The sequence below is a fragment of the Phocoena phocoena genome, chromosome X (genome assembly GCF_963924675.1).
Source record: "Phocoena phocoena chromosome X, mPhoPho1.1, whole genome shotgun sequence".
In the NCBI taxonomy this organism is placed as follows: Eukaryota; Metazoa; Chordata; class Mammalia; order Artiodactyla; family Phocoenidae; genus Phocoena; species Phocoena phocoena.
The window spans coordinates 64,209,045-64,222,703 of NC_089240.1; the positions used below are offsets into that span (position 1 = coordinate 64,209,045).

Here is a 13,659-nt window from a genome sequence, read left to right on the forward strand (position 1 = left end):
GACATTGCCTCAGAGAAGCCTTCTCTATTACTCTATATCATGAGCACTGCAAACAAATGCTTCAAGGGCCCAGGGAACAGTGAGTCGTGAGCGAAGAACCTGAGAATTCGTGCTGTGTTTAAAAAGAGCGGCTACTACTCAGCTCTAGCTAATTTTTGCCATGGGGAAATGCAGATCGAATGTTACCAGTGTCTGAGTTTTCAAGAGTAGCCAAAAATTGTGGATTTTCATGCAGAAATATTCTAATTGTTAAAAATTAGTAAAAATGCAAAGTTTTAAAAGACACATTAGAGGTCAAACAGAATATATCTCTGGGTCCAATTCCTCCCATATACTTCTAGTTTGTAATCTCTGCTCTATCGCACCATTCTGTTTACTACTGTTTGAAATTATATAGAAAATTTCCTGTCTGTCTCCTTTTCAATATACTTCAGTATGCATGAAGACTTTTAAATAAACCATAACCACCATGACATTAATGCTCTAACAAAGTAAACAATAAATCTTTAATATCATCTAATACCCAGACTATATTAAGACATCCCCAATTGTCATATGGGATCTTAATAAATATTGGTTGAATAAATAAATGATAAATAGATGAACATAAGTGTCCAACAGTATACTTCCCAAAGCCTTGAAACACGAACTTCCTTATTAGAAACATTAGAATTATTTGTTAAAAAGCATTCGTTTTCAAATTTTAAAAGGTGGAGAGGGCTTCCCTGGTGGCACAGTGGTTAAGACTCTGCTTGCCAGTGCAGGGGACACGGGTTTGAGCCCTGGTCTGGGAAGCTGCCACATGCTGAGGGGCAACTAAGCCCATGCGTGAAAACTACTGAGCCTGTGCTCTAGAGCCTGTGAGCCACAACTACTGAGCCTGTGCTCTAGAGCCCACGAGCCACAAATACTGAAGACTGCACACCTAGAGCCTGAGCTCCGCAACAAGAGAAGCCACTGCAATGAGAAGCCCACGCTTTGCAATGAAGAGTAGCCCCCACTCGCTGCAACTAGAGAAAGGCCATGTGCAGCAACAAAGACCCAACTAAGCCAAAAATAAATAAAGAAATGTATAAAGAAATAAATAAAAGGAGGAGAATTGCTCAGCCAGTACTGTTCTACTCATGCATATGAAAACTAACAATAAAACTCCATAGTGAGTATTACTGAAGAAAAATGAAGACATATCTGCACAATCACTTGTACAAGAATTTCATAGCAGATTTACTCATAATAGTTGAGCACTGGAAACAATCCACTTGAGCATCAACTGGTGAACTGATAAAGAAAATATGATATTCATACAGTGAAATACTACTCAGAAATGACAATGAAAATACTAGGATCCAAAACCTATGGGGTGCAGCAAAAGCAATTCTAAGATGGAAGTTTATAGAAATACAATGCTACCTCAAGAAACTAGAAAAATCTCAAATAAACAACCTAACCTTACACCTAAAGCAATTAGAGAAAGAAGAACAATAAAAACCTAAACTTAGCAGAAGGAAAGAAATCAAAGACCAGATCAGAAATAAATGAAAAAGAAATGAAGGAAACAATAGCAAAGACCAATCAAACTAAAAGATGGTTCTTTGAAAAGATAAACAAAATTGATAAACCTTTAGTGAGACTCAAAGAAAAAAAATGAAGAGGGCTCAAATCAATAAAATTAGAAGTGAAAAAGAAGTTACTCACTGACATTGGAGAAATACAAAGGTTCATGAGAGACTACCACAAGCAAATATATGCCAATAAAATGGACAACCTAGAAGAAATGGACAAATTCTTAGAAAAGTACAACTTTCCAAGACTGAAACAGGAATAAATAGAAAATATAAACAGACTAATCATAAGCACTGAAATTGAAACTGTGATTAAAAATCTTCCAAGAAACAAGAGCCCATGGCCAGTTGGCTTCACAGGAGAATTCTATCAAACATTTAGAGAAGAGCTAACGTCTATCCTTCTCAAACTCTTCCAAAATATATCAGAGGGAGGAACACTCCCAAACTCATTTTATGAGGCCCCCATCACTCACCCTGATAGGAAAACCAGACAAAGATGTGACAAAAAAAGAAAAATACAGGCCAATATCATTGATGAACATAGATGCAAAAATCCTCAACAAAATACTAGCAAACAGAATCCAACAGCACATTAAAAGGATCACACACCATGATCAAGCAGGGTTTATCCCATGAATGCAAGGATTCTTCAATATACACAAATCAATCAATGTGATACAGCATATTAAAAAACTGCAGGATAAAAACCATATGATCATCTCAATAGATGCAGAAAAGCTTTTGACAAAACTCAACACACATTTATGATAAAAACTCTCCAGAAAGTGGGCAGAGAGAGAGCCTACCTCAACATAATAAAAGCCATATATGACAAACCCACAGCCAACATCATTCTCAATGGTGAAAAACTGAAAGTATTTCCTCTAAGATCAGGAACAAGACAAGGGTGCCCACTCTCACCACTATTATTCAACATAGTTTTGGAAGTTTTGGCTATGGCAATCAGAGAAGAAAAAGAAATAAAATGAATACAAATTGGAAAAGAAGTAAAACTGTCACTGTCTATGGATGACATGATACTATACATAGAGAATCCTAAAGATGCCACCAGAAAACTACTAGAGTAAATCAAATTTGGTAAAGCTGCAGGATACAAAATTAATGCACAGAAATTTCTTGCATTCCTACACAATAACAATGAGAAATAAGAAAGAGAAATTATAGAATTACCATATGACCCAGCAATCCCACTACTGGGCATATACCCTGAGAAAACCAAAATCCAAAAAGAGTCATGTACCAAAATGTTCATTGCAGCTCTATTTACAATAGCCCGGAGATAGAAACAACCTAAGTGCCCATCATCGGCTGAATGGATAAAGAAGATGTGGCACATATATACAATGGAATATTACTCAGCCTTAAAAAGAAACGAAATTGAGCTATTTGTAATGAGATGGATAGACCTAGAGTCTGTCATACAGAGTGAAGTAAGTCAGAAAGAAAAAGACAAATACCATATGCTAACACATATATATGGAATTTAAGAAAAAATAATGTCATGAAGAACCTAGGGGTAAGACAGGAATAAAGAGGCAGACCTACTAGAGAATGGACTTGAGGATATGGGGAGGGGGAAGGGTGAGCTTTGACAGGGCAAGAGAGAGTCATGGACATATACATACTAACAAACGTAGTAAGGTAGGTAGCTAGTGGGAAGCAGCCGCATGGCACAGGGATATTAGCTCGGTGCTTTGTGACAGCCTGGAGGGGTGGGATAGGGAGAGTGGGAGGGAGGGAGATGCAAGAGGGAAGACATATGGGAACATATGTATATGTATAACTGATTCACTTTGTTATCAAGCAGAAACTAACACACCATTGTAAAGCAATTATACCCCAATAAAGATGTTAAAAAAATAAAAAAAATAAAAAAAAAATAAGGAAACACTCCCATTTACCACTGCAAAAAAAAGAACAAAATACCTAGGAATAAACCTACCTAAGTAGGCAAAAGACCAGCATGCAGAAAACTATAAGACACTGATGAAAGAAATCAAAGATGATACAGACAGATGGAGAGATACACCATGCTCTTGGATTGGAAGAATCAGTATTGTGAAAATGACTATACTACCCAAAACAACCTACAGATTCAATGCCATCTCTACATATTACCAATGGCATTTTTCACAGAGCTAGAACAAAAAATTTTACAATTTGTATGGAAACACAAAAGACTCCAAACAGACAAAGCAATCTTCAGAAAGAAAAATGAAGCTGGAGGAGTCAGGCTCCCTGACTTCAGACAATACTACAAAGCTACAGTAATCAAGACAGAATGGTACTGGCAAACAAACAGAAATATAGATCAATGGAACAGGATAGAAAGTCCAGAGATAAACCCACACACATATGGTCACATTATCTTTTTTTTTGTGGTAAGTGAGCCTCTCACTGTTGTGGCCTCTCCTGTTGTGGAGCACAGGCTCTGGATGTGCAGGCTCAGCGGCCATTGCTCACGGGCCTAGCTGCTCTGTGGCATGTGGGATCTTCCCAAACCAGGGCACAAACCTGTGTCCACTGCATCGGCAGGCGGACTCTCAACCACTGCGCCACCAGGGAAGCCCTGGTCACCTTATCTTTGATAAAGGAGGCAAGAATATACAATGTAGAAAAGACAGCATCTTCAATAAGTGGTGCTGGGAAAACTGGACAGCTACATGTAAAAGAATGAAATTAGAACACTCCCTAACACCATACACAAAAATAAACTCAAAATGGATTAAAGACCTAAATGTAAGGCCAGACACTATAAAACTATTAGAGGAAAACATAGGAAGAACACTCTAAAACATAAATCATAGCAAGATCCTTTTTGACCCACCTCCTAGAGAAATGGAAATAAAAACAAAAATAAACAAATGGGACCTAATGAAACTTCAAAGCTTTTGCACAGCAAAGGAAACCATAAACAAGATGAAAAGACAACCCTCAGAATGGGAGAAAATATCTACAAACAAAGAAACTGACAAAGGATTAATCTCCAAAATATACAAGCAGCTCATGTAGCTCAATATCAAAAAAACAAACAACCCAATCCAAAAATGGGCAGAAGACCTAAATAGACATTTCTCCAAAGAAGACATACAGATTGCCAATAAACACATAAAAAGATGCTCAGCATCACTAATCATTAGAGAAATGCAAATCAAAACTGTAATGAGGTATCACCTCACACCGGTCAGAATGGCTATCATCAAAAAATCTATAAACAATTAATTCTGGAGAGGGTGTAGAGAAAAGGGAACCCTCCTGCACTGTTGGTGGGAATGTAAATTGATACAGCCACTATGGAGAACAGTATGGAGGTTTCTTAGAAGACTAAAAGTAGAACTACCATATGACCCAGGTATCCCACTACTGGGCATATACCCTGTGAAAACCGTAACTGTAAAAGATACATGTACCACAATGTTCATTGCAGCACTATTTACAATAGCCAGGAAATGGAAGCAACCTAAATGTCCATTGACAGATGAATGGATAAAGAAGTTGTGGCACATATATTCAATGGACTATTACTCAGCCACAGAAACTAATGAAATTGAGTTTTTGTAATGAGGTGGATGGACCTAGAGTCCGTCATACAGAGTGAAATAAGTCAGAAAGAGAAAAACAAATACCGTATGCTAACGCATATATATGGAGTCTAAAAAACCGGTACTGATGAACCTAATGGCAGGGCAGGAATAAAGACACAGATATAGAGAATGGACTTGACACAGTGGGGAAAGGGGAAGCTGGGATGAAGTGAGGTAGTAGCATTGACATATATACACTACCAAATGTAAAATGGATGGCTAGTGGGAAGCTGCTGCATAGCACAGGGAGATCAGCTCGATGCCCTGTGATGACCTAGAGGGGTAGGATAGGGAGGGTGGGAGGGAGGCTCAAGAGGGAGGGGATATGGGGATATATGTATACATATAGCTGATTCACCTTTTTGTACAGCAGAAACTAACACAACATTGTAAAGCAATTATATTCCAATAAAGATGAAAAAAATGATGTAAAAAAAAAAGAAATACTACTCAGCAGTAAAGGGAATGAAATACACAAGAGTGTGAATGAGTCTCAAGAACATTATGCTGAATAAAAGAAGCCAGATACAACAGTACATACTGTATGATTCCATTTATACGAAATTCTAGAGCAGGTAGGAGTAATCTATGGTGGAAAACTATCAGAATAATGCTTGTCTTTGGTTGTGGTGGTGGGCTTGACTGGGAAGGAGCATGAGAGAACTTTCTGGGGTGTGGTAATGTTTTCAGAGGTTTTAGTTACACAGGTGTGTACATTTGTCAAAATACTGAATGGTACACTTAAGATTTGTGCATGTTTTGTATGTAAATTTCACCCAAAAAAGAATAATAAAATATTTAGGTAGATGTGTATTGATATCAGCTACTTACTTTGAAATGCATCAAAAAATAAAATGGCTTGCCATCATTAAAAATCTACAAATAACAAATGCTGGAGAGGGTGTGGAGAAAAGGGAACCCTCCTACACTGTTGGTGGGAATATAAATTGGTACAATCACTATAATGAACAGTATGGAGGTTCCTTAAAAAACTAAAAATAGAACTACCATATGATACAGCAATCCCATTCCTGGGCGTATATCCAGAGAAAAGCATACTTCGAAAAGATACATGCACCCTACATGTTCATTACAGCACTATTTACAATAGCCAGGACATGGAAGCAACCTAAATGTCGATCAACAGATGAATAGATAAAGAAGATGTGGTATATATATATGATGGAGTACTACTCAGCAATAAAAAAGAATGAAATAATGCCATTTGCAGCAACATGGATGGACCTAGAGATGATCATACTAAATGAAATAAGAGAGAAAGACAAGTATCATATGATATCACTTATATGTGGAATCTAAAAAAATGTTAGAATTTAACTTATTTATAAAACAGAAACAGACTCACAGTCATAGAAAACAAATTTATCATTACCGAAGTGGAAAGGAGGTGGGGAGGGATAAATTAGGAGTTTGGTATTAGCAGATACAAACTAGTATATATGAAATAAACAGCAAGGACCTACTGCATACCACAGAGAACTATATTCAATATCCTGTAATAAACCATAATGGAAAAGAATATGAAAAAGTATATATATACATATATATATACATATATATATACACACACACACATTTATGTATGTTTAATTGAATCACTTTATTGTATACCAGAAACTAACACTACATTGTACATCAACTATACTTCAGTAAAAAAGTTTTTTTAAAATAAGATATCTTGATGGATGATGGATAGAGGGATGGATTTGTGGACAGATATGTGATAAAGAGATATAGTAAAATGTTAGTGGTGACTCCAGTGGTGGGTATACAGATGTTTATAATTATTCCATCTTGGGTAAATGTTTGACCTTTTTTATAATAAAATGTTGAGAAAAAACTCCACAGTGTTCTTCAGAAGAAAGGAGGAAAAAGTGGGCTAGATTGAGGATATTTATGACTCAGTCTTTCTGAGATCATTGTTGATCTGCCTCTCTAAGCGACTTTGGATGAACTGACCTCCACTCCCAGTTCTTGTGTAAACTGGTAGCTTCTTGGCCATATCAGAAAGCATCTGCTTCTGGACCTCAGGTCTTTCTTCATTTTCATAGCGCTCCTTGTCGGTATAGGACAGGTGGAACTGGAAGGAGAAGTGAGAGGCACGACTTTACTTTCCAAAATTCACAGAAAAGATTAAAAACAATAACTATTTGGATGAAAATATTTGTTACCTATCCTTGAAGCTCAGGTACCAATTTGGTTTATAACTTTCTCTGGATAATTATCTCATTTATCTTATTTGGCTTTTATCTAAATATTCATAAGTCTATGTGATAGGTAATATTGTTTTATAACTAAAGAAAATAAAACTTAGATTAAGTACCTTGTCTATGGTTACACTCACTCAACTAATAAAAGCAGCAAAACTAAGCCCCAAACCCAGTTCACTTGACCCCAAGACTTATGCCATTTCCACTCCATTATACCATAATACGATATTGCATGTTGATATGTGATACCTTGCTGCCAGGACCCTGTTGATGATAAACTATGCTTCTTATTAAGTTGTGAGTATTTTTCATAGGTGACACTCTTGGAGAAGCTGGATGAGACTACTTGCAACATTGTCTTCACATTCTATAATAATTTTTCAAATGAATAGAAATTTGGATATTCTCACTATTTCAGAAATTTTTAGTCTGGTATGGAGCTTGTTGCCATGTTTGTGCTACACTTTGCTAATCTGGCAAAAAAAAATGCCAACGATTTTCCAAAGTAATACAAACCTGTAAGTTTTCTTCTGTTTGGGCCAAAGGGTAGGCAGAGGTGAAAAAGAGAAAGATCTGTGATCACATTCTCTGGATTTAAACTTAATCTCTGCCATTTAATAGTTCAAAAATCACTTTGGAAAATCAGATACTCTCAACCTAAGTTTCTTTGTCTGTAAAACAGAGGAAATAATACTTACTTCACAAGACTGGTATAACAGTGCTGGATAATAACAAGTAATTAAAGGCTCTTTTACAAGTCCAATTTCTTAAATCATTTAGAAATATTTGATATAGCCAATCTTTAAATTTTTAACTATTCTAGATAGTGTGTAGCAGTATGTTATTGTGATTTTAATTTGCACTCCTTTGATTACTAATGACATTCAGCACCTTTTTATGAGTTTATTGGCCATTTGGGTATCTTCCTGTGAAATGCCTATTCAAGTTTTTGTCCATTAAAAAATAATTGGGGGCTTCCCTGGTGGCGCAGTGGTTGAGAGTCCGCCTGCCGATGCAGGGGACACGGGTTCGTGCCCCGGTCTGGGAAGATCCCACATGCCGCGGAGCGGCTGGGCCCGTGAGCCATGGCCGCTGAGCCTGCGCGTCCGGAGCCTGTCCTCCGCAACGGGAGAGGCCACAACAGTGAGAGGCCCGCGTAACGCATAAAAAAAAAAAAAAAAAAAAAAAAAAAAAAAAATAATTGGGTTATGTGTCTTTTTTATTATTGATTTTGTAATGATTTGAATAGTAATTTATGTATTTTGTATACTAGTCCTTTGTTGAATATTTTCTACCAGTCTGTGGCTTTCCTCTTTACTTCCCTTATGGTGCATTTTGAGGATCTGAAGATCTTGGTGGGAGTGTATATTTATGCAACCACTTTGGAAAACTGTTTGGCATTATCTACTTAAGCTAAATATGTGCCACCCTATGACTCAGCAATTCCATTCCCAGTTATATACCTAAGAGAACAATGAGTGTGTGTGTGTGTGTGTGTATATGTATGTGTGTTTGTGTGTATGCCAAAAGACAGGTACAACATTGTTCATAGCAGCTTTATTCATAATAGAAATAAATGGTAACAACACAAGTGTCCTTTAATTGGTGAATGGATAAATCAACTGTGATAAGAGAATAACTAACAGCAGTAAAAGGGAATGAATAACTGAAACATACATCAACATGAATGAATCTGGAAAACACTGCACTGAGTGAAAGGCTTACACAAAACAGTGCATACTATGATTCCTTTTTTGTGTGAGGCTCAAAAATAGGCAAAATTAATCTATGGTGATAGAAAGACTAGTGGTTATGTCTGATAGGAAGCTGATTGGGAAAGGGTGTGAAAGAGATTCCTGAGGTGCTGGAAATGTTCAAAATCTTAACCTGGATGGTGATTATATAGGTGTAAATATAGGTAAAAAATCATGAAATCATACTTTTTACAGCTTAGTTCTTGGAATAGAGTATGTATTTGTACAGCAGTAAAATAGTAAAACAAATAAATTAATAAAATATTTAAGATAATTTAAATGTATCTGACTTTTAAAATTGGAAATGTATAAAATCAAACACTCTATTTTAAGAACGATACCTGTGGTGGTGCATTTTTATGGTATCATGTCATTCTAAAGTAGAGTGACTTCCTGTGGGTATGTGGAAATGTATAGGGGAATTTTTGGCTATTACAGTAAATATGGTGCACTCTAGGCATTCAATGGGTGGAGGCCCAGGAAGCCAAGGATTCTGTGATGAACTGTATAGGCACACACAACTAAGAATTTTCAGAACCAAAAGTATATAGGTCAATATTATAAAATGGTAACTAAATAATATAAACTTAATATAAAAACAACTGGGTTTTTTTTTTGTTTTCTTAGAAGAACAATTATGCTAACTGGAAAGTATAAAGTTTTATTTTTTAACTTATTATTAACCTTCTTATTGAAGTATAGTTGATTTAAAAGTATAAAGTTTTAAACAATTCTTTTTTAATGTTGATAATTAAAAGTAGCACCTTGGGGCAGCGCTTTAAGTTCGGGGATGGTCTTGGGAATATAACTTTCTTGTGGTATACTGCCCCAGCTTGAAAGGCACAGGCAGTGTTGTTACTGCTTGTATGTGATGAAACGTTGTGGTTATACAGCCAGTAGGCTTTGGTCTGGAATAGGATGTCATGCCTGGATACCCTATTTCTGGCACTAACCAAGCATTTTTGAGGGTTAGAATGCAATGAGCCACTAAATGCACTTCGGGTGGGACAACTGGTGATAGACTGGGATGTATTTGGTATTAGATAAATTAATATCATGGCTATCAAATAGGTCCAAAAGATTCACCTTTTCTTTTTACCCATTAAAAATGATTAACATGTGGTCTTAAATGTTAGACATTTGCAGTGATTATCTAAATCCTGTCATCATGTCACCCAGTTTAGGCCAACAAAATTCCTAATCACTCAGCCTTTTTACTGGTCTACAAGCTTTATAAATAGTATGACAAGGACAATTATTTTATTGAGCTAAAATTCACATAACATAAAATTTCATTTTAAAATGTACATTTTATAGTGTACGAGTCAGTGGCATTTAGTACATTCACAGTGTTTTGCAACCATCACCACTATCTAGTTCCAGAATATTTTTATCACTCCAAAAGGAAACCCTCTATACATTAAGTGGTGATTCCCTATTCCCTCCATTCCCATTCCCTGGCAACCACTAATCTACCTTCTGCCTCACTGGATTTTTCTTTCTGGATATTTCATATGAATGGAATCAAACAGTATGTGGCCTTTGGTGTCTGCTGTATTTCAATTAGCATAATGTTTTCAAGGTTCATCCATGTTGTATCAGTAATGCATTCCTTTTTAATGGCTGAATAATATTCCATTGTATGGACATACCACACTTGGTTTATGCATTCCCCTGTTAATGGACATTTGGCTCCTTCCCATCTTTTGGTTACAGTGAATAGTGATCTGTGAACAACTGTGTATAACTATTTGTTTGAACAACTGTTTTCAATTCTCCTGAGTATATACTTAGGAGTAGAACTGCTGGGTCACATGGTAATTCTATGTTTAACCTTATGAGGAAATGAAAAACTGTTTTCCACACTAGCCACGCCATTAAAATTCCCAGTAGCAATGTATGAGGATTCAGAATTCTCCATATTTACACTAACACTTGTTATTTTACATTTTTCTTTCTTTTTCTTTCTTTTTCTTTCTCTTTCTTTCTTTCTTTCTTTTTCTTTCTTTCTTCCTTCCTTCCTTCCTTCTTTCTTTTTGTCTTTTTTTATTACAATTATTTTATTACATTCATCTGAGGTTGTACATATTTGATTTCATGGAATAAAATTCAAAGATGTGAAGAGACCTTCATTATTAGGGAAAGTCATGAACTGATCACAAGATGATATACCTCTAGATTGGTTCTACTCCAGTCTTGTTTTCATATTCCTGCATAGCATTATTCAGATAGCCTTCCTTATTTAAAAAAATAAATTAAGACACTAGCACTTCAAGAAAGTGTGCCCAACTCCCACAGTTTCCCACCTCCCCAAAGTTAACATTTTCCTTGGTTTTTGCCTTTTTCTTATGGTCCATAATTCCTTACTTTTTGTATCAGTTATCTATGGTCACAATAATGTTTCATAACATACAACTTTGAAATCTAGAATAATAAGCATCAAGGTTCAAGGGTCTGTGTGCTGGCAATTTTGGCTGAATTGACTAAGCAGTTCTGGTCCCCAAACTCCCTCACGTATCTGGTAATTGTCTGACTATTGATCCATCTTGGTTGGGATGACCCTGATGACTCAATTCTGCTCCCATGTTTGTGTCCCATCAGGCTAGACTGGCATGTTGTCAAGGTGGTGATAGAAGGCAAGAGGAGAAATCCAAATGGAAACATGTAAGTGCTCTTTCAAGCATCTACTTATCTCACATCTACTAACATCCCATTGGATAAAGCAAGTTACATGGCTAGATGCAGAGAGAGTGGGAGGACATAAGAGGTTATGGCAAAGTTCATGACTGCAAGAAAGCATGAGAAATTGGAACAATTGATGTGATCACTCTACCACACCTACAATCTTCTTTTTCTGCTTCCTGGGCAAAGGAAGACAGCTCATCTGAATAGGAATTTGGCTTGATTCAATATTGGAGGATCACTGACAATTTTTTCCTTTATGTTAAAAAAATTTCCATTCAGTAAAATTTATCTTTATATGATATATGATTCCATGATTATTTTTATTGAAATGTATCTGGCATACAATATTATATTAGTTTCATGTGTACAACATAATGATTTGACATCTCTATGCATTTCAAAATGATCACTACAATGTCCAGTTACCATCTGTCACCATACAAAATTAACACAATATTGACTGTATTCCGTATACTATACATTACATCCCCATGACTTATTCATTTTATAACTGGAAGTTGATGCCTCTTGATCCCCGTCATCCATTCCTCCCCCCCACTCCTACCCCTTTTCCTCTGGCAACCTCCACTGGGAATCTGTTCTCTGTATCTATGAGTCTGAGTTCAGTTTTGTTTTGTTTGTTTTGTATTTTAAATTTCGCATATAAGTGAAATCATGTGGTATTTGTCTTTCTCTGACTTATTTCACTTAGCATAATACCCTCAAGGTCCAACCATGTTGTTGCAAATGACAATATTTCTTTCTTTTTAATGACTGAGTAGTATTCCATTGTATATATACCATATCTTCTTTATCCATTCATCCACTGATGGACACTTAAGTTGCTTCCATATCTTGGCTATTGTAAATAATGCTGCAGTGAACATAGGGGTGCATATATCTTTTCTAATTCATGTTTTTGTTTCCTTTGGATAGATACCCAAAAATGGAATTCCTGGATCATATGGTAGTTCTATTTTTAATTTTTTGAGGAACCTCTATACTGTTTTCCATACTGGTTGCACCAATTTACATTCCCACCAACAGTGAATAAGGGTACCCCTTCCTCCACATCCTTATCAACTCTTGTTATTTCTTGTCTTTTTTATAACAGTCATTCTAACTGGCATGAGGTGATATCTCACTGTGGTTTTGATTTTCATTTCCCTGATGATTAGTGATGCTGAGCATCTTTTCAAGTGCCTGTTGGCCATCTGTACATCTTTGGGAAAATGTCTATTCAGATACTCTGCCCATTTTTAATCAGATTTTTTTTGTAATTGAATTGTATGAGTTCTTTATGTATTTTGGATATCAACCCCTTATTGGGTATATGACTTGAACATACCTTCTTCCATTCAATAGGTTGGCTTTTCGTTTTATTGATAATTTCCTTTGCCGTGCAGAAGCTTTTTAGTTTGATATAGTCCCATTTGTTTATTTTTCCTCTTGTTGCTCTTGCCTTTGGAGTCAGATCCCTAAAAGCATTGCTAAGACCAATAACAAGGAGCTTACCAGCTATGTTTTCATCTCAGAGTTTCATGGTTTTAGGTCTAACATTCAAGTCTTTAATACATTTTGAGTTAATTTTAGTATTTAGTGTATGCTGTGGTTCAATTTCATTCTTTTGCATGTATCTGTTCAGTTAGTCATATTTTAGCCATCTGGTGTGAAATGTTATCTCATTGTGGTCTTAATTTGCATTTCTCTACTATATATACATATACATACATACATATATATATATATATACACACACACATATGTATTGTTTAGTGAACGATCTATTCAAGTCATTTGCCCATTTTTTAAAGGATAG

General features: G+C 36.0%; 1 protein-coding gene across 1 annotated transcript in view; it reads right to left on the bottom strand.

Annotated features, from left to right (window-relative positions):
* Nucleotides 1–7,085: 7,085 nt before the first annotated feature.
* ZDHHC15 (zinc finger DHHC-type palmitoyltransferase 15) overlaps nucleotides 7,086–13,659 on the bottom strand; it is a 60,624-nt gene continuing 54,050 nt past the window's right edge. Inside the window, exon 3 of the mRNA XM_065901022.1 lies at nucleotides 7,086–7,271. Coding sequence (XP_065757094.1) covers nucleotides 7,086–7,271 — 186 coding nt within the window. The remainder of the gene's footprint in view (nucleotides 7,272–13,659) is intronic.